This window comes from Echinops telfairi, unplaced genomic scaffold (genome assembly GCF_000313985.2).
Source record: "Echinops telfairi isolate 266 unplaced genomic scaffold, ASM31398v2 ScPeMD7_655;HRSCAF=1070, whole genome shotgun sequence".
Classification (NCBI taxonomy): domain Eukaryota; kingdom Metazoa; phylum Chordata; class Mammalia; order Afrosoricida; family Tenrecidae; genus Echinops; species Echinops telfairi.
This window is the reverse complement of record NW_022104553.1, coordinates 26775332-26795338: the sequence shown is the minus strand read 5'-3', so window position 1 is coordinate 26795338 and position 20007 is coordinate 26775332. Positions and strand designations below refer to the sequence as shown.

At 51.8% G+C, this 20007-nt stretch overlaps 1 protein-coding gene across 1 annotated transcript in view; it reads left to right on the top strand.

The window, feature by feature from the left end:
• RELB (RELB proto-oncogene, NF-kB subunit) overlaps window positions 1-19733 on the top strand; it is a 40953-nt gene extending 21220 nt beyond the window's left edge. Inside the window, exons 10-13 of the mRNA XM_045292679.1 lie at window positions 11120-11335; window positions 14149-14217; window positions 14300-14377; window positions 19333-19733. Coding sequence (XP_045148614.1) covers window positions 11120-11335; window positions 14149-14217; window positions 14300-14377; window positions 19333-19721 — 752 coding nt within the window. The 3' untranslated portion in view covers window positions 19722-19733. The remainder of the gene's footprint in view (window positions 1-11119; window positions 11336-14148; window positions 14218-14299; window positions 14378-19332) is intronic.
• Window positions 19734-20007: the final 274 nt, after the last annotated feature.

Genomic DNA, 20007 nt, shown 5'->3' with positions numbered 1-20007 from the left:
TCGCCAGGAGTCGACCTTAACGTGGTGCCAGTGAGTTTGATGGTTGGCGGAAAGCGATTCTGGGCATGCGCACGGTTCCAGGTTTGAAGGATGTTGACGGGCCACGTCGCCCTTCTCTCTCAGACCAGTAAGTCTGGTCTTTTTTAGGGTTTTGAGTTTCGTTCTATGTGCCCCTCCCCATCTGTCCAGGGTCTTCTGTGCTGATGCTGACCCGAGTGGCCCACAGGGTCGCTGGGCACCGTCTAGTTCATCTGGTCTCAAGCTAATGGTTCCCTTGGGTTTCTTTTAATTTCCTTTGCTCGTCTTTGATCACGCGGAGGACAGCGAGTTTTTGGATTGGGGAGCTTTGTTTTATTTTGGAAAATTCCTGGTGACGTTCGTTAACAGTCTTCATACTACGCTAACGTGTTCACGATTTCGGTCCGCGTTTGCCCTCTGTCCAGTCACCCCGTTGTTTCCCTGCCCCCGGCCTTTGCCACCTTTGTTTTTTTGTGTGTTTTTTTAAATCATTTTATTAGGGGCTCATACAACTTTTATCACAATCCATACATACGTCAATTGTGTAAAGCGCATTTGTACATTCATTGCCCTCATCATTCTTAAAACATTTCCTCTCCACGTAAGTCCCTGGCATTAGGTCCTCATTTTTCCCCTCCCTCCCTGCTCCCCCCTCCTTCATGAGCCCTTGATAATTTATAAATTATTATTTTGTCATATCTTGCCCTGTCCGAAGTCTCCCTTCACCCACTTTTCGGTTGTCCGTCCCCCAGGGAGGAGGTCACATATAGTTCCTTGTAATCGGTTCCCTCTTTCCAACCCACTCTCCCTCTACCCTCCCAGTATCGCCACTCACACCACTTGTCCTGCAGGGCTCATCTGCCCTGGATCCCCTGTGTTTCCAGTTCCTATCTGTACCAGTGTACGTCCTCTGGTCCAGCCACCTTTGTTTTAGAAGAATTAGTGACTGTGTGAGTCGGCATCGCCTTGTTGGCCACGCATTGGTTTTTATTTTTGTCGCCTACGTGTTGTTCTCATGTAGGTGACTTTTAAACATTTTTATTAATAAGATGTTTCCTTGGGGGCGCTTACATATATTATAAAATCCATACACCCGGTGTATCAGGCAGACATGTACAATTGTTGGCGGCATCAACAGTTTCTAAACGGTATCTTTCTCCTTGAGCCCTGGGAGATCCGCCGCTCTTTTTCTCTCCCTCCCTCTCCAACCCTGCCACCCCCGTGAACCTTAGTATATTATGTATTGTTATTATTATTTATACCTGTCTCACCCCTCCTGTGCTATCCCTTCACCTGCTATCTTGGTATCCGTCCCCCTCCAGGGAGGGAGGTGACCTTTCTTACAGGTGACCTTTGCTAATTTCCGAGCCAGTCTGTTATTTCATACCAGGTGACCTGAGGGTTAAGTTCCAATTCCAGGTGTGAAGACGTTTTGGCAATAGTCCCAGAAAACCCTCTGGTCTCAACCAGGTCTCGCTTGGGTGGTGGTTTGCTTGTTTAGGAATGTGAGTCTGTGTAACTCCTTTTTCGCTCACTCCATCAGAATCCCTCTCTTGTGATTAGAATAATTGGGAGTGATACCTGCTGGGCACCATCTAGTTCTTCTGAGCTCAAGTAGAGGAAGCCACCGTCCGTGGGGCCTCTTTCGTTCCTTCTTTGGATCTTCGGTTTCCTCCTTTCGCTTGAGCTAAACACAAACCAATAGTTTTAGCTCAGATGGCCACACGCAGGCTTTCAAGACCCCAGACTTTCCCACCAAACTAGGATGTCAAACATAACGCTGAAGAAGCCCATCAGGCCCGTCCACTGAGCTGTCCCACGTGAGCATCAATTCGTGAAGGACACAAACCAACCCAACAGAAGAGGAGGACCTTGTTGACCAGGGCAGCGAGCTGGGGGCATGAGTTCACATTTCCGGCTTTGGATTCAGACAGATACTGCTGTCTGAATTCATTCATTCGTGTGTGCGTTCTTACCGACTCTCCCTTACCCTCTGGCCCCTGTACAAAGACTAGGCCACATGACCATTCCGTGCTGGGGACCCAGTGGTGACTGAGACAGCCCCAGGCCCAGTTTAGTCCAGTGAGAGGGGAGGAGAAGAGAGGGAAGCAGGCAGAGTCCTGAGATGGCACAGAAAGCTTGATCTTGGGCAGCTCCGAGATGACGTCTAAGGGGAGAGCTGAGGACCGCAGAGAAGCTGGGGCCCAGACAGGGACACGGTGCCTGGGGTGGGTGACCGACGAGAGGTGGATGGGAGTGCTCGCCCCCTAGCATTCGTTCCCTGGCTGATCTTGGACAATAGAAAGTGGTGGACAGAAGGGGAGAAAAGCATAGAACAAAAACGCAAACATATTTTTAAAGAAAGGGGGTGGGGGCCAGACCTACTGGATTGCGAGACTTCCAAGAATGCCCCGAGTCTCTGGCCCCTAAGTTATCCTTGGGACTTGGATTTGAAGATGACTTTTATGGGTCCCCTTTCAGCCAGAGGACGACGGGCCTGTAGAATGAGCACTTTCACCCGCGAGGAACCTGTTCCCTCCCTGAAACGCGAGATTCTTTTCCCACAAACTTTTTGAAGCCCCCACCCCGGGTCTCCCTTTTCTTTCCTGGAGCATGAGCATCCAGGGGACCAGGTCTTCAGCAGTCAAGTCCCAAAGCCCAGGTGAGAAGACAGCGAGGGGAAGGGAAGCAGGCGGGCTAGATCAAAAGAAACAGAAGGCGCCCAGTGGAAATGGAGCGTGCGGACACATTAGCCCAACAGTAAGCCGCAGGCAGGGAACGATGTGTTTTGACAAATCTTTAACGGAGGACCCTGTCACCTGCCGTATAAACTTTGACCTTAGGCACAACCAAATGGTGTGTTGCACAAGCGTGAAGCAGGTCATCAGCATGGCAAGGGCCTGGACGCAGAAATAGTGCCCGGTGCTAGCAAGCATGTGGTGAAATGAAAACTTTCTGTGTGGCCACGGGGGTGAATTCGTTCTAAGGCAGTGGTTCACCACCTGCCTCAGGCCGCGACCTTTTGATACAGTTCCTCATGTGGTGGTGACCCCCAACCATAAAATTATTTTCGTTGCTATCTCATCCCTGTACCGTATATACTTGTGTATAAGTCGAGTCTTTCAGCACATTTTTAACACAGGTTTTGTGGTGAAATGAGGTGCCTCGGCTGATATTCAGGTCGGCTTATACTTGAGCATATACGGTATGTATTTAAATTTTTAATTGAACAACCTTATCATCTTCAAAGTACTCTGAATTACACTTAACACATTTGTCAAATCTGTGATTGCATTCTTTTCTAATCATTTAAAAAATATTTGATTGGGGGCTTGTACAACTCTTATCACAATCCATACATACATCCATTATGTCAAGCACATTGGTACACTTGTTGCCATCATCATTCTCAAAACACTTGCTTTTCACTTGAGCTCTTGGGATCAGCTCCTCTCCCCGCTCCCCCCTCCCCCCACCGCCCCCCCGTTTTTAAAAATCATTTTATTGGGACTTGTACAACTCTTAAGACAATCCATACATCCACTGTGTGTCCAGTTCGTTTGTACATTTGTTGCCATCATCATTCTCAAAACATTTTCTTTCTATTTGAGCCCTTGATATCAGCTTCTTATTTTTCCTCTTCCCTCTCTCCCTCCTGAACCCTTGATAATTTATAAATGATTATTTTTTCATGTCTTACACTGACTGATGTCTCCCTTCACCCACTTTTCTGTTGTCCATCCCCTAGGGAGGGGGTTATATGTAGATCCTTGTGATCGGTTTCCCCTTTCTCTCCCCAACCTTTCCCTTCCCCTCCTGGTATCGCTACTCTCATTATTGGCCCTGAGGGGTTTATCTGTCCTGGATTCCCTGTGTTTCTAGCTCTTATCTGTACCCATGTACATGCTCTGGTCTAGGTGAATTTGTAAGGTAGAATTGGGGTCATGATAATGTGTGTGTGTGGAAGTATTAAAGAACTAGAGGAAAGTTGTAAGTTTCATAGTTGCTACACTGCACCCTGACTGGCTTGTCTCCTCCCCACGACCCTTCTGTAAGGGGATGTACAATTGTCTACAGATGGGCTTTGGGTCGCCACTCTGCACTCCCCCTCATTCACAATATGATTTTTTGTTCTGGGTCTTTGATGCCTGATGCCTGATCCTATCAACACTCATGATCACACAGGCTGGTGTGCTTCTTCCATGTGGGAAGAAGTGGCCATCAGCTAGATGGCTACTTGTTTATCTTCAACCCTTTAAGACCCCAGATGCTGTATCTTTTGATAGTTGGGCACCATCAGCTTTCTGCACATTTGCTTATGCACCTGCTTTGTCTTCAGCAATTGTGTCAGGAAGGTGAGCATCATGGAATGCCAGGTTAATAGAACCAAATATTCTTGCATTGAAGGAGCACTTGAGTAGAGGCCCAGGGTCCATCTGCTACCTTAATACTAAACCTATAAATATACGGCATATACTCATGTATAAGTCGAGTTTTTCAGCACATTTTTAATGCAGTTAGGTGTCTCGGCTGATATTTGGGTTGGCTTATACTTGAGTATATATGGTGATTTTGCTACTGTGATGGATCGGGCGACCCCTGTGAGAGGGTCATTCGACCCCCAAAGCCATATTGAGACCCACAGGTTGAGAACGGCTGTTCTAAGGCAACAACCACAAAAACACTGCCGCTGAGTGGATGCCAACTCAGAGCCACTCTATGTAGGGTTTCCGAGGCTTTCAATCTGCACTGGAGCAGAAAGCCTCTTCTTCCTCCTTTGGAGCAGTTGGTAGATTTGAACTGCTGACCTTGCTGGTGGGCAACCCAATGCTTGCTTACCCAACAGCCTCACTGCACCAAAAAAACGGAACTCACTGCCATTGAGCCGCTGTCTACTCAAAGGGGCCTTATAGCACGGTAGAACTGTCCCCGTGGGTTTCCGTGACTGTAACTCTTTATGGGAGTAGAAAGCCCCATCTTTCTCCCGAGGAGCTGCTGGTGGTTTGAACTCCTTCACCCTGCAGGTAGCAGTCCAACACACCAGCCCTATTCCATCAGGCAACCAGAGCCTCAAAGTGTACATTGACTTAGACGTCGCACCGCCGGTATCTTTCCTGCCCAAATTCAAGACACAAAATAATGATGATAACAAAGATTGATGTGTAACTTTCCAGGGGCGGGGGAATAGAATAGAAATGCTCAAAAATTGAGGGAGAGTACAATAATTTCAAATAGAAGCCACTTGGCGGTATCGTGTATTTATTAAACATTGTGTTCCAAAAGGGCTTACTGAACCATCCGTCAGCATTTACTGAGGACCTGCTGGGGCCACTTCCAGGTTTGGCCCCTGTTGTTGCTGTTGTTAGATCCCATCCACGGGGTTCCGACCCATAGTGACCTTACACACAACAGAGCAAACCACTGCCGGGTCCTGCACCACCCTCTCCGTTGTTCCTGCGCCTGAGCCCATTGGCGCAGCCTTCTCTCTAACCTCACGGAAGATCTCCCTCCTTCCACGGAGGAGCCCCTGTGGCGTAGTGGGGAATACATAGGGCTGCTAACAGCAAAGTCAGCAGTTCAAACCCAAGGCCTGCTCCGAGGGAGAAAGACAAGGGTTTCTTTTTATGGGGAGCATTTTATTGCTCCCCATAAAAAGTTACCCTCAGATAGATGAGATAAAGGAGGCCATCAACTCTCACACACCAGGGGTCAGGAGGATGGCACAGGCCTGGGGCACGGTGTTTGGTGACCCACAGCACCACCCTGAGGTGGCGCTGAATTGACACCCATGGACAACAGAAGGAGCCTCGGTGGCGTGGTGGGTGGCATGGTGGGTGACGGAGTCGGACTGCTGACCACGAGGTTGGAAATTTGAACACCCCCCCAGCCGGCCACTCCATGGAAGAAAGAGGGGACTGGCTGTTGCCATGTACACCCCCGTAGGCAGTTCTACCCTGTCCACATTTCTCCCCATCACCCACATTTATGCTATTCATCCTCTTCGTGGGTGGGGGCTATCTATCCAACCTCGTGATGGGTTCCCCTTTGCCCCTCCCAGAGCATCCCCCTACCCTCGATGCTGGTGGTTTTGAACTGCCCACCATGTGGATCTCAGCCCAGCACTAACACCATTCCAGCGCCAGAGTTAGTCTCAGAAACCCACAGAGACAGTACTACCTTGTCCTAGGGGGTCACGAGGAGCCGGCGCTCACGCGAAGGCAGTTGGTGGGTGTGGTTTGCTTGTTACTGTTCAGCCTTCATGTGCGGGTGAAACCAGTGAAGAGAGCCTGGCTTGGGCCATAATGACACTTGGTGGCCTAGTGGTTACACACTGGGCTTCGGGCGACGCCGGTCGGCAGTTCAAAACCACCAGCAGCTCCGTGGGAGAGACTGGATTTTCTGTTCTCCTCAACATTAGTCTTGGAAACCCACAGAGAGGTTGCTAGGAGTTGACATGGATTCCATGGTAGTGAGTAGAGCTCTTTAAAGAGGTCTTTGATTTTTAAAAAGATCATTTTATTGGGGGTTTTTACAGCTCTTATAACAATCCATGCAGCCATTGTATCAAGCATATTTGTACATATGTGGCCATCATCGTTTATGAAGCATTTCCTACTTGGGCCCTTGGTATCAGCTCCTCTCCCCCCACCTCCCACCCTTGTGGCTCCTTGAACAGTTTTATACTGTTATTGTTATTTCGAATCGTACACTGTCCCGTTGTCTCCCTCCACCCACAATTCTGTTATTCATCTCCTTTGTAGAGAGGGATTTTACAGCGGGTTTGCCCAGTGCAATGTGGCTTGGGTCTCTTGATGGTTGTTTCCATGGTCATGGGTTATTTGATCCACGTGGAATGAGATCCTTGGCCACGTGTTGCTGGGAAGTGAAATGACTCCAGGGGTAGAGGCTCTTGGGATCTCATGCTTGGTCTCCTCTGGACCTCGCCCCATGCGCATTTTTCCTTACCCAATCCTCTCTCGTTGTGACAATTCCTAATTATCAGCACCACCTTGTGACTCTCCCTAGTCAAATCTGCAGACCTGAGAGAGGCCTGGGGATAGGCATTCCACCTGCCTCTCCCAACCAAACACCAAACCCACCCAGATAGATAAGCGTCTTGGAAACGCTGTGGGGCAGCTCCACTCAGTCCCGGGAGGTCGCTGTGAGCCAGACGGGAACAGCCCCACAGAGTTTCTGAACCCTTCTTTTCCTGGGATGACTGCCCAAGCCTCCCATGCATGTGAAAGTGGGACACTGGATAAAGCAGCCTGCAGAAGCATCCGTGCGTCTGGATTCGGGTGCTGGCAAAGACTATGGAAAGCATCAAGGGCCGCCAAACGACCGTTCACATCTGTCTTAGAAGAAATACAGCCAGAATGCTCCTTAGAGGCCAAGATAGTGAGACTTCGTCTCACAATCTTCGGACATGCTGTCAGGAGAGACAGCGTCTTTGGGACAGTGGAGGGGCATTGAAAACGTGGAAGGCCTTCAAGGAGATGGATGTCCACGGATGGTGGCTGGAACCGTGGGCTCAACCATTGTGAGGACGGCGCAGGGCCGCCGGGCAGTGTTATGTTCTGATGTGCAGAGGGTGGCTCTGGGTCAGCGCTGCCTGGATGGAGCCTACCAACACCAACATCTTTCTGGGGGTGGACGGGCCATTCTTTCACTGATCAATGAGTTAGCAGCCAAGCGCTGGACCAACCAGGTCACCAGGGGTTCCTATTAAGAGTCCCAGATGAGGATTAAATGAGAAAACATGTTCTTTAAAAAAAATCATTTTATTGGGGGCTGGTACAACTCTTATCACAATCCCTCCATCCATCTGTTGTGTCAAGCACATTTGTACATTTGTTGCCATCATCATTTTCAAAACATCTGCTTTCTACTTGAGCCCTTGGAATCAGCTTCTCATTCGCGACTCCCCCTCCCTCCCTCATGAACCCTTGGTCATTTATAAATTATTATTTTTTCATGTCTTTGACTGATGTCTCCCTTCACCCACTTTCCTGTTGTCCATTGCCCAGGGAGGGGGTTACAGGTAGATCATTGTGATCGGTTTCCCCCGTTCTCCCCCCACCTTCCCCTTACCCTCCTGGTACCGCTACTCTCAATATGGGTCCTGAGGGGTTTATCTGTCCTGGATTCCCTGTGTTTCCAGCTCTTATCTGTACCCATGTACTAGCTCTGGTCTAGCCAGGTTTGTAAGGTGGAATTGGGGGTCATGATGGTGGTGGGGAGGAAGCATTAAAGAACTAGAGGAAAGTTGTATGTTTCATCAGTGCTGTTCTGCACGCTGACTGGCTTGTCTCCTCCCTGAGACCCTTCTGTAAGGGGATGTCCAGTTGTCTACAGATGGGCTTTGGGTCTCCACTCTGCACTCCTCCTCATTCACAATGATTTTTTTTGTACTGGGGCTTTGATGCTTGATACCTGATCCTATCAACACCTTGTGATCGCACAGGCTGGTTTGCTTCTTCCATGTGGGCTTTGTTGCTTCTCAGCTAGATGGCCGCTTATTTATCTTCAAGCCTTTAAGACCCCAGATGCTATATCTTTTGATAGCCAGGCACCATCAGCTTTCTTCACCACATTTGGTTATGTATCCGCTTTGTCTTCAGCAATCCTGTCAGGGAAGGTGAGCATCATGGGATGACAGTTTAATAGAACAAAGTGTTCTTGTATTGAGGGAGTACTTGAGTGGAAGCCCAATGTCCATCTGCTACTTAATACTAAACCTATAAATATATGCACATAGATCTATTTCCACATCGTCATAAATAAATCTATGTACATATGCACATGCCTGTATTTAGACCTCTATAAATGCCCTTTGCCTCCTAGTTCTTTCCTCTACTTCCTTCTACTTTCCTCTTGTCCCACTATCATTCTCAGCCTTCATTTGGGTTTCAGTAATTCCTCTTGGTTACATTACCCTTGGTCAATCCCTACCGAGAAAACATGTTCTTAAAACGCATCATGGCTGGCACATGAGAAGCTTGCCATGAATAATTTTCTGCCGCTGCGGTGAGCTTTATTCTTTACCTATTCAGAGAAGTTGCCTCTTTTGGTCAGGTTTAGTTGGATATACTCACATATTCCTACAATCAATAGCTCACTCATATAAGAATAGTTGTAGTCATCAGCTTTAGAACAGATTATTCTTTCTTGTCTTCATGGTTATTAGCTCCCCATTTCTCCCTCCACCCCCATCCTCCCCATGCAAACCGTCAATCCAGGTAGTGTCTCTGGAACTTTATCTATCTTGGATTTCAAATACAGACAAATACACTCAACACACAAACTGACGCAGCGACAATCGCAAAGTCAACGAGAAAACAAACAAAACACAACAAAAACCTCAATCAAAAGAAGCAGAAAATATGAAGAACTGGACCCAGTGTGAAGTGGGTCAAAAAGAAGAACCAATGACCAGGTGTTCCATTTCCCCCGACTGCGTGCGCCCTCACCTGCTGTCCAACGCTCTGTGCCCGAGAGCCAGGCTTCTCACGTCCCTGGTCTGTGGTCGGGGGCTTCCCCTGAGGCTTCGTCCACAGGGATAAATTGCCCCTTCTTTTTGTGTGTGTGATTGATCCCAGCTCTGGGCAAGCACCCCTGTATCAGGGCAGAACGGAGCGGGCACGCTTCGGTTGTATTTTATCTATTTAGTAGCTTCTGCAGCACTTCGATTGCACAGGAAGGAACAAGCCATCCGCTCCACCGTCTCTCCGCGGACCCTGCCGGGACACGGGTGACGTGCTGCATGTCGGGCTGTCCTTCCTCCTGTTCCTCTCCCCCGGCCTCCAACCTCTGCGTCTTTTGGTCTGAAACACCGTTTTTCTCGCTTTGTTTTGTCTCGGGTTCTAACAGCGGACTCGTGCGGTCCGTCTTCCTCTCGCTGAGATCCGCTCGCCTCGTTGGGCCAAGCGCGTCTTCTCAGTGTGCCGGTGGCGTCACCACGTGGGGGACAGTTTCTTCATTGTGGCGCGCCCCAGCCCCAGTATGGACCGGGTGCCTCCGTCGCTTCTGCCACAGACCGGCATTTGGGTGCCATGGTGTCAGCGGCCTGCATATGAGTGTGTGTGTGTGTGTGTGTGTGTGTGTGTCCTTCTTCAGGTGTTTGTGATCTGTACCCAGCTGGGCCCTAGGGTGTTTCTACATGCATCTTAGCACCATAGGGGCTGCCCTATTCTGCCGTTAGTGATTTCTGTTGTTAGTGATTTAATTGTGTCCACCCTCCTTTCTGAGTCATGCCCTCTCTCCCCGTGAACTCTCATGAACTCACTGTCCCCTAAGCTTCCGGTCTCCCCTTGGGAGCTGCTGTTAGCACTTGGTCCTACCCATTACGCCCACTGCCAGTGCACAGATCCTGACTCACAGAGACCCCATGTAGGGGCTTCCGAGACTGTCCATCTTAACAGACGTCTCGTCTTTCTCCCAAGGAGCAGTTGGTGGATTTGAACTGTCGACCTGTGAGTGATTAGCCCGATGTTTATCCCAGGATGTTACCAGGGCTCCTTTTGATCCCATATAGATAGATCTTGAGATCAACCACCCAAGGCCATAGTCTCTACTCAACTCAACTCACTGCCGACTCAGCATAGAGCTGCCCCCCTGAGGTTCCAAGACTGTGGGAGTAGAAAGCCTGTCTTTCTCCTGCACAGAGTGGCTGGCAGCTTCAAACTGTCAGCAGCCCAATCCGTAACCTGCTGAGCCACCGGGGTCCCGGGGTCTTTTCCTCTCAAACTGAGCTAGGTATTGTTGGGTTTTCGGAAGAGTGCAGGGTGATCTTTGGCTTGAGGTTTCAAGATGACCTCGGGGCAATTGCTGTGGCCCAGTGGGTCTTCCGTGGCTGGGCTTTGATTTTGGTTTCGGGCGTGCATCACCAGGCCTTTCTTCTGACGCACCTCCGCACGGGGCCCAGCCAGCATTTCAGTTAGCGGCCATGAGCGCTAACCGACAGTCCCCATCCCGAGCCCCCTCGTTTTATTCTTGGGGGTATCGATGCTGATTCTGGGGGACTCTGAGTGTCCTGGGGCAGGGGTGGTGGGCGGGATGGAGCTCTGGGCGCACTCAGCTCACCCCCCGATCCTCCCGACAGAGGACATCATGGTGGTGTTCAGCACGGCCTCCTGGGAGGGCCGGGCCGACTTCTCGCAGGCCGACGTGCACCGTCAGATCGCCATCGTGTTCAAGACGCCACCCTACGAGGACCTGGAGATCACCGAGCCGGTGACGGTCAACGTCTCCCTGCAGCGGCTCACGGACGGGGTCTGCAGCGAGCCCCTGCCCTTCACCTACCTGCCTCGTGACCACGGTAATCCAGGCTGCCTTAGCCTCAGGCGTGCTGGGGACGGGCTGTGCTAGGGGAGGGGGCAGCGAGGGAACACAGGCACAGAGGGGGAGTCCACCGGGCAGTGACCGCGTGGATCAGAGCAGAGCTGCTGCCGTGCGGGGTCTCCTCGGCTGTGGCCTCAGTGGAATGCATATCACCAGGCCTTTCTTCCGCGGGCCCCTGGTGGGCACACTGACCTATCGATCTCGTGGTGATAATCCAGTGTTTAACCGTTTGGACCTCAAAGGGGCTTTGTTGGGGCAGTGATGGTGTTGCCCAGCTGACACTGATCCTCGTGACCCCATGTGACAGGTAGCTCCCCCATAGGAGACCGCCCCCCCCCCCGTGGGCGTAAGTGGGTACAGGTTGGTCTGCGATCTGCAAAGTCAGCGGTTCGAAACCGCCAGCCGCTCTGAGGGAGAAAGACGGGGCTCTCTACTCCCATAAAGCTAAAGCGTTGCCCTGTCCGAAACTCACAGGGGGCAGTTCTGCCCTGTCCAGTGACCAGCGTCTCGGTAGCAAGTTCTGGTGATTGGCTTCCCAAAGGGCCCAGCCTTGGAAACCCACCAGGGCCGCTCGACTCGTCCGTGCATGTGCGCAGTCACTGCGAGTTGGAATCAACCCAAAGCTGGAGTCCAGGAGAATTGGGAAATTCAGGCAAATGAAACTCTTAATAGTGCTTTGTCTTGTGGGCGGTTGGAAGCCTTCTGTCACTCACCCCCTGGGCACGCCTGCTCCGAGCCAAGCGGTGCTGGAGATGCAGGGACCAACACAACCCTGGCTGGGCCCTCACGGCATTCTCAGGCCTGGGGCAGGGGCGGGGGGCCGAGGCATACAGAGCTGGTCCATCCAGCGATGACCAGAATGCACAAGTCGAGGAGAGAGGCGTTCAGGGAACTGGATGAGCCAGCCCTAAGCAGTTACCTGACCCAACCCAGAAAGGCTTCCTGGTGGAGGGGCAGTTGAGGCTGGGGGGGAGATGAAGAGGTTCCCTGGGAAAATGTGTGTGTGGGTGGTGGTGGTGGTGGGAGTGACGGTGAAAACAGGTTGCAAGGAGCAGACACAGCAAGTGCAAAGGCCCGGTGGCAGGACTGTGCCTGGGGTGTTGTAGGAGTCCCAAGGGCCTGTGTAGCTGGAATGGAGAGAACACCTCAAAAACGAAAGGCTTAGAAATGAAACCAGCGAGAGAAGGTGGAGGGAGGGGCAGGCACTCTTTAAGGTTCTACAAGTCCTGGGAAGGAGCCCTGGGTAGCACAAAGAGTTCAGCGCTGCTCGACTGCTAGCCAAAAGGTTGGCGGTTCAAACCCACCCAGAGGTGCCTTGGAAAACAGGCCTGGTGGTCTACTTCCACAAGTTCACGGCCTTGAGCCCCCCTGGGGCAGTTTGACTCTGCACACGATGAGGGGTGGGTGTCACCGTTAGTTGCCATCAGTCCAAAGACTTCTGATTCAGATGTGGGCCTCTGGTTTATATTAGACTAGCTCAGCGATTGCTTCCATGGACTCTATAATGGTGTGTCAGTCCGGGTAGACTAGAGAAACAAATTCATAGACCCGCATATGTGTATGAGAAAGAGCTTTATAGACAAGAGCAGTTGAATATTGAGAAAACATCCCAGCCCAGTCCAGATCAAGCCCATCAGTCCGATATGAGCCCATATGTCCGATACCAATCTATAAAGCTCTCCTCAGACTCACGAAACAGATGCAATGACGCCAAGTGCAGGAAGGTCACAGGCCAGTGGGTGGGAAGTCTTGTGGATCAGTGGCAGTGTAAGCATCTGAGTGCTGGCAGGGGTCTCCACGTGGCTTCTCCAGCTCCCAGGGCTGGATCAGGCTTCTCAGGGATGTGGCTTCTCAGGGATGTCTCGCAGGGAGTCAGCAGAGTGAGAGAGTGTGTCTCCCGTCTCCAAGGAGGAAAAAACTTGAATTCACAGAATTCTCAAGAGAAGGCCACACCCACACAGAGGCCTCATTGCCTATGATCCGATTGACAGACTAGGCACTACCACTTCACGCTTAATCCTCTCAAGTCCCAAATTGACATCAGATTATGTAATTACCACAAATGGATTCTGCCCACTCTTCCCTTGGCGACATGGGTAGGTTCCCAAGGCTCTGTGGTCAATGTGCAGAACTTGGACCTTCTGCGAAAGTGGAGGATGATTACATCAGTTCACACAGTGGAAGGTGACTACATCACGGCACAATTGCCAAGTTGTACCTTCATCTAACTGCCAAGGCATATTGTCAACATAACTGCCAAGTCACATGGTTACATCGTCGCAAAACTGCCAAATCTCGGCATTTACGCGAGTGCCATTATTTCATCATGCCCTGACTGCCAGGCCACTGAGAATCTCAGCCCGGCCAACTTGACGTGGAACCTTAACCATCACCACCAGCGCCACTCTCACCGGTCACCTTGGCGTCCCGTACTGCCAGACACACATTACCAGTTGTCAGGAAATTGCCTGGTGTGGTAGCTTTCTTACGATCGCCCTACATGTGAGAGGTCAGATAGCGAGATGGTTGCTAAGTGAGGAGAAGGCGGATCGATCGAAGTCCTGATGGTGTCGTGGTTCCTTGATGGGCTGCGATCTGCGTGGTCGGCAGTTCCAAACCACCAGCAGCTCCAAGGGAGAAACTCTGGGCTTTCTACTCCTGTAAACAGTCACCATCTCAGAAACCCATGGGGGGGGGGGCATAGGGGGGAGCGTCCCTATCAGCACTGAGTTGATAGCAATGAGAGAGGTGTGTTGATATTGATGAGTTATTCTTTGTGTCTCGGCACAGACAGCTACGGCGTGGACAAGAAGCGGAAACGAGGGATGCCCGATGTCCTTGGGGAGCTGAATAGCTCTGGTACGTTGCCCCTGCTCCACCCCGGGCTGGGAGGGAGAGGGCTGTCAGGGTAGAGGAGGCCCTCACGTCTGCGTTTCCTCAGACCCCCACTGCATCGAGAGCAAACGGCGGAAGAAAAAGCCGGCCTTCCTGGACCAGTTCCTACCCTGCCCTGGCTCAGGTGAGTCCCAGCTCCGTGCCAGCCCCTCGGGATGGGCTCAGGTGAGCCACAGCCCTTTTGGTCCCTTCAGGCTCCCCTGAGTGGGACTCAGTGGCAGCGAGGTGTCTCAGGACTTGAGTGCTGCTCTCACAGAAACACGGAACACACACGGGGATCCACATGGTTGGCGGTTCGAAACCACCAGCAGCACCGTGAGAGAAAGACTGGGCTTTCTCGGAAACCCACAGGGGGGTTACTACGAGTCAGCATGGAGTCGATGGCAGTGAGTTTCAAAGGAGACTTCAAGGAGCAAAGTCCAGCGCTTACTGGCCCCGTGGGCGTCTTGTCCATCTTTATGGGAGCCTGAACTGTCTCCTGCAGAGCAGCGTGGTGGGTTTGCACGACTGACCTCACGGAGCCCTGGTGGCACAGCGGTTAAAGTGCTTGGCTGCCAACCGAAAAGGTCAGGCGTGCAAACCCGCCAGCAAGCTCCGTAGGAGACAAGACCTGGGGGACCCGTGTCCGTGAAGGGCACGAGCGGCCTTGGGAAACCTCATGGGGCAGCTCCATTCCGTCCAGTGCCACGGAGTTGGATGTCCACTCACAGAGGGCCTAGAGGACATCGTAGAGCTGCCCCGGTGAGTTTCCAAGACTGTTGTGCATTCAGGGAGCAGAAAGCCTTCTCTTGGCCCCTGAACTGCTGGTTTCTGTGCTTCGCGGCCTAACATGTAGCCCCTACACCACGAGGGTGACAAGGCGTTGGAACCAACTCCAAAGCGCTGGTTTTTCCCGGTGTTTCAGGAGGGTCTCTCCTCGGTCAGCCTGTCTGTCTTCTCTTGGGTTCTTTGGGAGTCTGCTCGTGGCCCCCGTCATTCTCCCGTCCAAGTCTGCTTTTTTTTAAAATTTAATTTCTCTCTGTCCTAATCTCCTCTTAGGCTATCCCAGAATGTAGGAGGTGCAAGGCCCACCCGGCGCTGACATGGCCGCATTCACTTAACAGAGAGCGTACCATTCTCACATGGGGTGTCGGCCACAGGGACAGAGGGTGGGATTGCGAGATATACATCCATTTGGTGGGGAGGAGGGGCACAGTGAATCCAGACACGTTTGTTCAGGAGACAATCGGAGGGTCCAGCTGCCGCTGCTCCGTGTTCGTGCTGCGTGACTTTCCCCAAAAGCCTCCACCTCACCGAGGCTCAGGGTCTCCTGTGAAAAGCCTTCTCACAGACCTACCTAATCGGCCTTTGAAGGCCCCTTCTTCGTTTTTAGAGATACCGCATGACAGGCAAAAGGAGCCCTGGTGGCGTCCTGGGTTACGTCGTGTTGGGCTGCTAACTGCGAGGTCGGCAGTTCGAAACCAGCAGCCGCTCTGCACGGCAAAGAGACACGGCTTTCCGCTCCCACAAAGGTTTACTGTCTTGAAACACTCCCCCACCACCACGCAGGGCGGTTCTCCGCGCTCTATAGGTGGCTGCAAGTTGGAATCGACTCGATGGCAGTGAGTTTGGTTGGGTTTATGTGACAGGTAAAGGAGCAGAGGGTTCAGGTTTGGGCCACCGACTGCCAGGTTAGGGACTTGCCAGCACACAGCAATGATGCCTACCTTCTTCAGTGATGATGTGTCAGTTCATTCACAGAAGACTCCCAGGTAACAGGGGCTTCCCCAGGATAGATGGGAGAAAGGTGGGACTGGCTGCCCTGGGAAAGATTTACAACCTTGGACCACCTGTATAGCAGTGATTCTCGACCTTCCTAACGCCGCGGCCCTTTAATACAGTTCCTCATCTTGTGGTGACTCCCAACCATAACATTATTTTCATTGCTACTTCATCACTGTCATTTTGCTACTGTTATGAATCGTCATGTAAATATCTGATAGGCAGGATGTATTTTCATTGTTACAAATTGAACATAACCACAGCGGAATATAAAAAGACCAATCAGCATCCAGATTAAGTTCCCATGGTGTGTATATATACACACACACACACACACATACACATACATATATATATTGCAGTAGTTGATGATTTTACAGTACATGATTTTACTTTTACCCAGTAATTATAATTCATGAAGTGCCCTTTTACCTCCAGTGCGGCTGCTTTCTACACAGTAGCTGCTCTCTACACGTGACTGGTCCGCATAAGTACATTATGGCGCCAACCCTGTCACATACACCTGTATTTGTACAGGGTGTAGGTGATAGGGTTGGCACGATGTCTTCACACTGGGAACTCATATGTGGGTGTATCTGCATGTGGACGGACTCACCTGGAGACAGAGGAACGGTGTCTCGGTTCCTAAGACCATCAGAAATATGTGTTTTCCAATGGTCTTAGGTGACCTCTGTGAAAGGGTTGTTCGACACCCCCAAAGGGGTCGCGACCCACAGGTTGAGAACCGCTGCTGTATAGCATTACTGAGTCGGAATGGACTGGACAGCAGTGAGTCTGGATTTGGAAGAAGCCCTGGTAGTGCACTGGGCTTAAGCATTGGCTGCTAACCACACCATGAGGTCAGTGGTTCAAACCCACAGCTTCTCCACAGAGGGAAAAGGATGAGGTTGTCTGCTTCCATAAAGATGTACAGCCAAAAGGAAGTAGAGAAAAGAACTAGAAGGCAAAGGGCATTTATAGAGGTCTAAATAGAGGCATGTACATATGTAAATAGATTTATATATGATGATGGGGAAATAGATCTATGTGTATCTATTTACAGGTTTAGTATTAAGGTAGCAGATGGACCTTGGGCCTCCACTCAAGTAGTCCCTCAACGCAAGAACACTTTGTTCTATTAAACTGGCATTCCATGATGCTCACTTTCCCTACACGATTGCTGAAGACAAAGTAGGTGCATAAGCAAATGTGGTGAAGAAAGCTGATGGTACCTGACTATCAAAAGATATAGCATCTGGGGTCTTAAACGCTTACAGGTAAACAAGCAGCCATCTAGCTGAGAAGCAACAAAGCCCACATGGAAGAAGCACACCAGCCTGTGTGATCACGAGGTGTTAAAAGGATCAGGTATCAGACATCAAAGAACAAAAAACCATATCATTGTGAATGAGGGGGAGTGCAGAGTGGGAACCCACAGCCCATCTGTAGGCAAATGGACATCCCCTTACAGAAGGGTCAGGGGGAGGAAATGAGCCAGTCAGGGTGCAGTGTAGCAACAATGAAACATACAACTTTTCTCTAGTTCTTAAATGCTCCCCCCTCCCACTATCATGATCCCAATTCTACCTTACAAATCCGGCTAGACCAGAGGATGTACACTGGCACAGATAGGAACTGGAAACACAGGGAATCCAGGACAGATGAACCCTTCAGGACCAGTGGTGAGAGTGGCGATACCGCGAGGGTAGAGGGAAGGTGGGGTAGAAAGGGGGAACCGATTACAAGGATCTACATATAACCCACTCCCTGGGGGACAGACAACAGAAAAGTGGGTGAAGGGAGACATCAGACAGTGTAAGACCTGAAAAAATAGTAATAATTTATAAATTATCAAGGGCTCATGAGGGAACGGGGCGGGAAAGGAGGGGAAAAAATGAGGAGGCGATACCAAGGGTTCCAGTAGAAAGCAAATGTTTTGAGAATGATGAGGGCAACAAATGTACAAATGTGCTTGACACAGTGGATGGATGGATGGGTGGTGATGAGAGTTGTGCGAGCCCCCAGTAAAATGATTTAAAAACAAAAACAAACGACGTACAGCCTTGGAAACCGTACGGGTGACGGTCACTCTGAGTCAGAACTGTTCTCAATAGCAGCAGGTGGGCGCTCAGTCCTGGGCGCCTGGTGGTGCAGCGGTTCAGGGAACCGAGCACCCGGTGGTGCAGCGCTCTTCTGTGGTCCGAGAGGTTGGCAGTTTGAACCCATCAGCGGCACTGTGGGAGAAAGCGAAGGCTGGCTGTTCCCATAAAGATGTCTAGCCCTAGAAACCCGGTGGGGGCAGTTCTGGGAGCCGTGGTTGGGTCGTGGTTCCGTGTGAGGCCGGCAGTAGGAAACCTCCAGCAGCTCCTCAGGAGAAAGACGGGGCTGTCTACTCCTGTAGAGAGTTACAGTCTTGAAACCCACAGGGCCAGTTCGACCCTGCCCTACCGGGCCGCTCACTGTGAGTCAGCATCAACTCGATGGCAGCGAGTTTGGCTTTCAGAGTGTGGGGGGCAGTTCTATCCTGTCCCCCGTGGCGACTATGAGTCAGAATGGACTGTAAGACGGTGGCTTCGGCTTCCCCGTTACTGGGGACCCCCTAGCTTAATTGGCATCACAGGCTTGCCTCTGCTGTCATAGTTACGGAAGACTTTCTTCCTGGGCACAGCTAGGGAGTTTTAAACCCCAAACTCGAAGGTTAACCGTTGGTGGCAAACTGCTTGCATCACTGGCTGCCATGGTGAGTGGCCCACTTGATGGCAGCTCATAACCCCAGCCTACCCTGGCTGGGGAGCAGCCCAGCTGGTGCGTAGTGGTTCAGCGTTTCGGCCGCAAGGTCAGCAGTTCAAAACCCCCAGGCTTTCTACTTCAGGCAAGAGTTCCAGTCTGGGAAGCCCACAGAAGCAGTTCTATCTGGTTACGATGAGTTGCAATCAATTAGAGGGCAGTGCGTTTGATTTGGTTTTCTCTCTTCTGGAAGCTTCTTCTCCTCACCAATTCTGGGTGGGGTGGGGTGGGGGACACCCTCCCCAACCCAGTTTACCAGCTCCCTGGGACAGCCAGTTACTTTGCCTGTTGTTAGGGGTCCTAGAGCCAGTCTGACTCACAGTCATCCGTGCACAACAGAAGCAAACAGTGCCCATGCCTCACCATCGTGGTTAGTTGTGTCAGCCCACTGCTGCAGCCACCTGGTCACTTTGCACCAATTTAGCAGCCACAGTGGGGTGATGACGGTTGGTTGGGTACAACCACCATTCAGAGCGGAAGTTAAACCCTAGCCCTCCCCTGCTCTCTCTCTCTCTCTCTCTCTCTCTGCAGGTCCCTTCCTCCCGCCAACAGGGCTGCTGGGGGACACGGACTTTTTCGCCGGCTCCGTGTCCTTGCCGGGCCTGGAGCCCCCGGCTGCGGCCGAACTCCTGGAGGAAAGCTTTGCCTACGACCCCACGGCGCCCACGCTCTTCACCATGCTGGACCTGCTGCCCCCCGCGCCTCTGCCGCTTGTCAATGCTGTTCCGGGCAGCGGGGGCACAGGGGCTGCGGTCGGGGAGCCCCCCGGCCCCGATCTGCTGACGCTGGACTCGTACCAGGCCTCGGGGCCCGGGGACGGGGGCACTGCCAGCCTCGTGGGCAGCAACATGTTTCCTAATCAGTATCGTGAAGCAGCCTTTGGGGGAGGCCTCCTGTCCCCGGGCCCTGAGGCCACGTAGCCCCCTGGGGCGCGTTGGGAAAGAGGAACTGGGGGGAGGGGGGCGGGCAGCGGCCGAGGGGCCGGATGTCCAACCGTGAGCCGGGCCACCGGCGCCCATCAGCCCACCTTCCTTCCTCATCCGTCTTTCCGAACCAAACGGACATCTTCTGCGCTGGCAAGGGGCTCCGGAGCACGGGGCTCTCTGCGAGCCTTGATTACCAATGAGACACTCGAGTCCGGAGAGCTTAAGGGACCTGGCCCCCAGGCCCACGGCCTCCTCCCCTGCACGCGGGGACCCTTCTCCA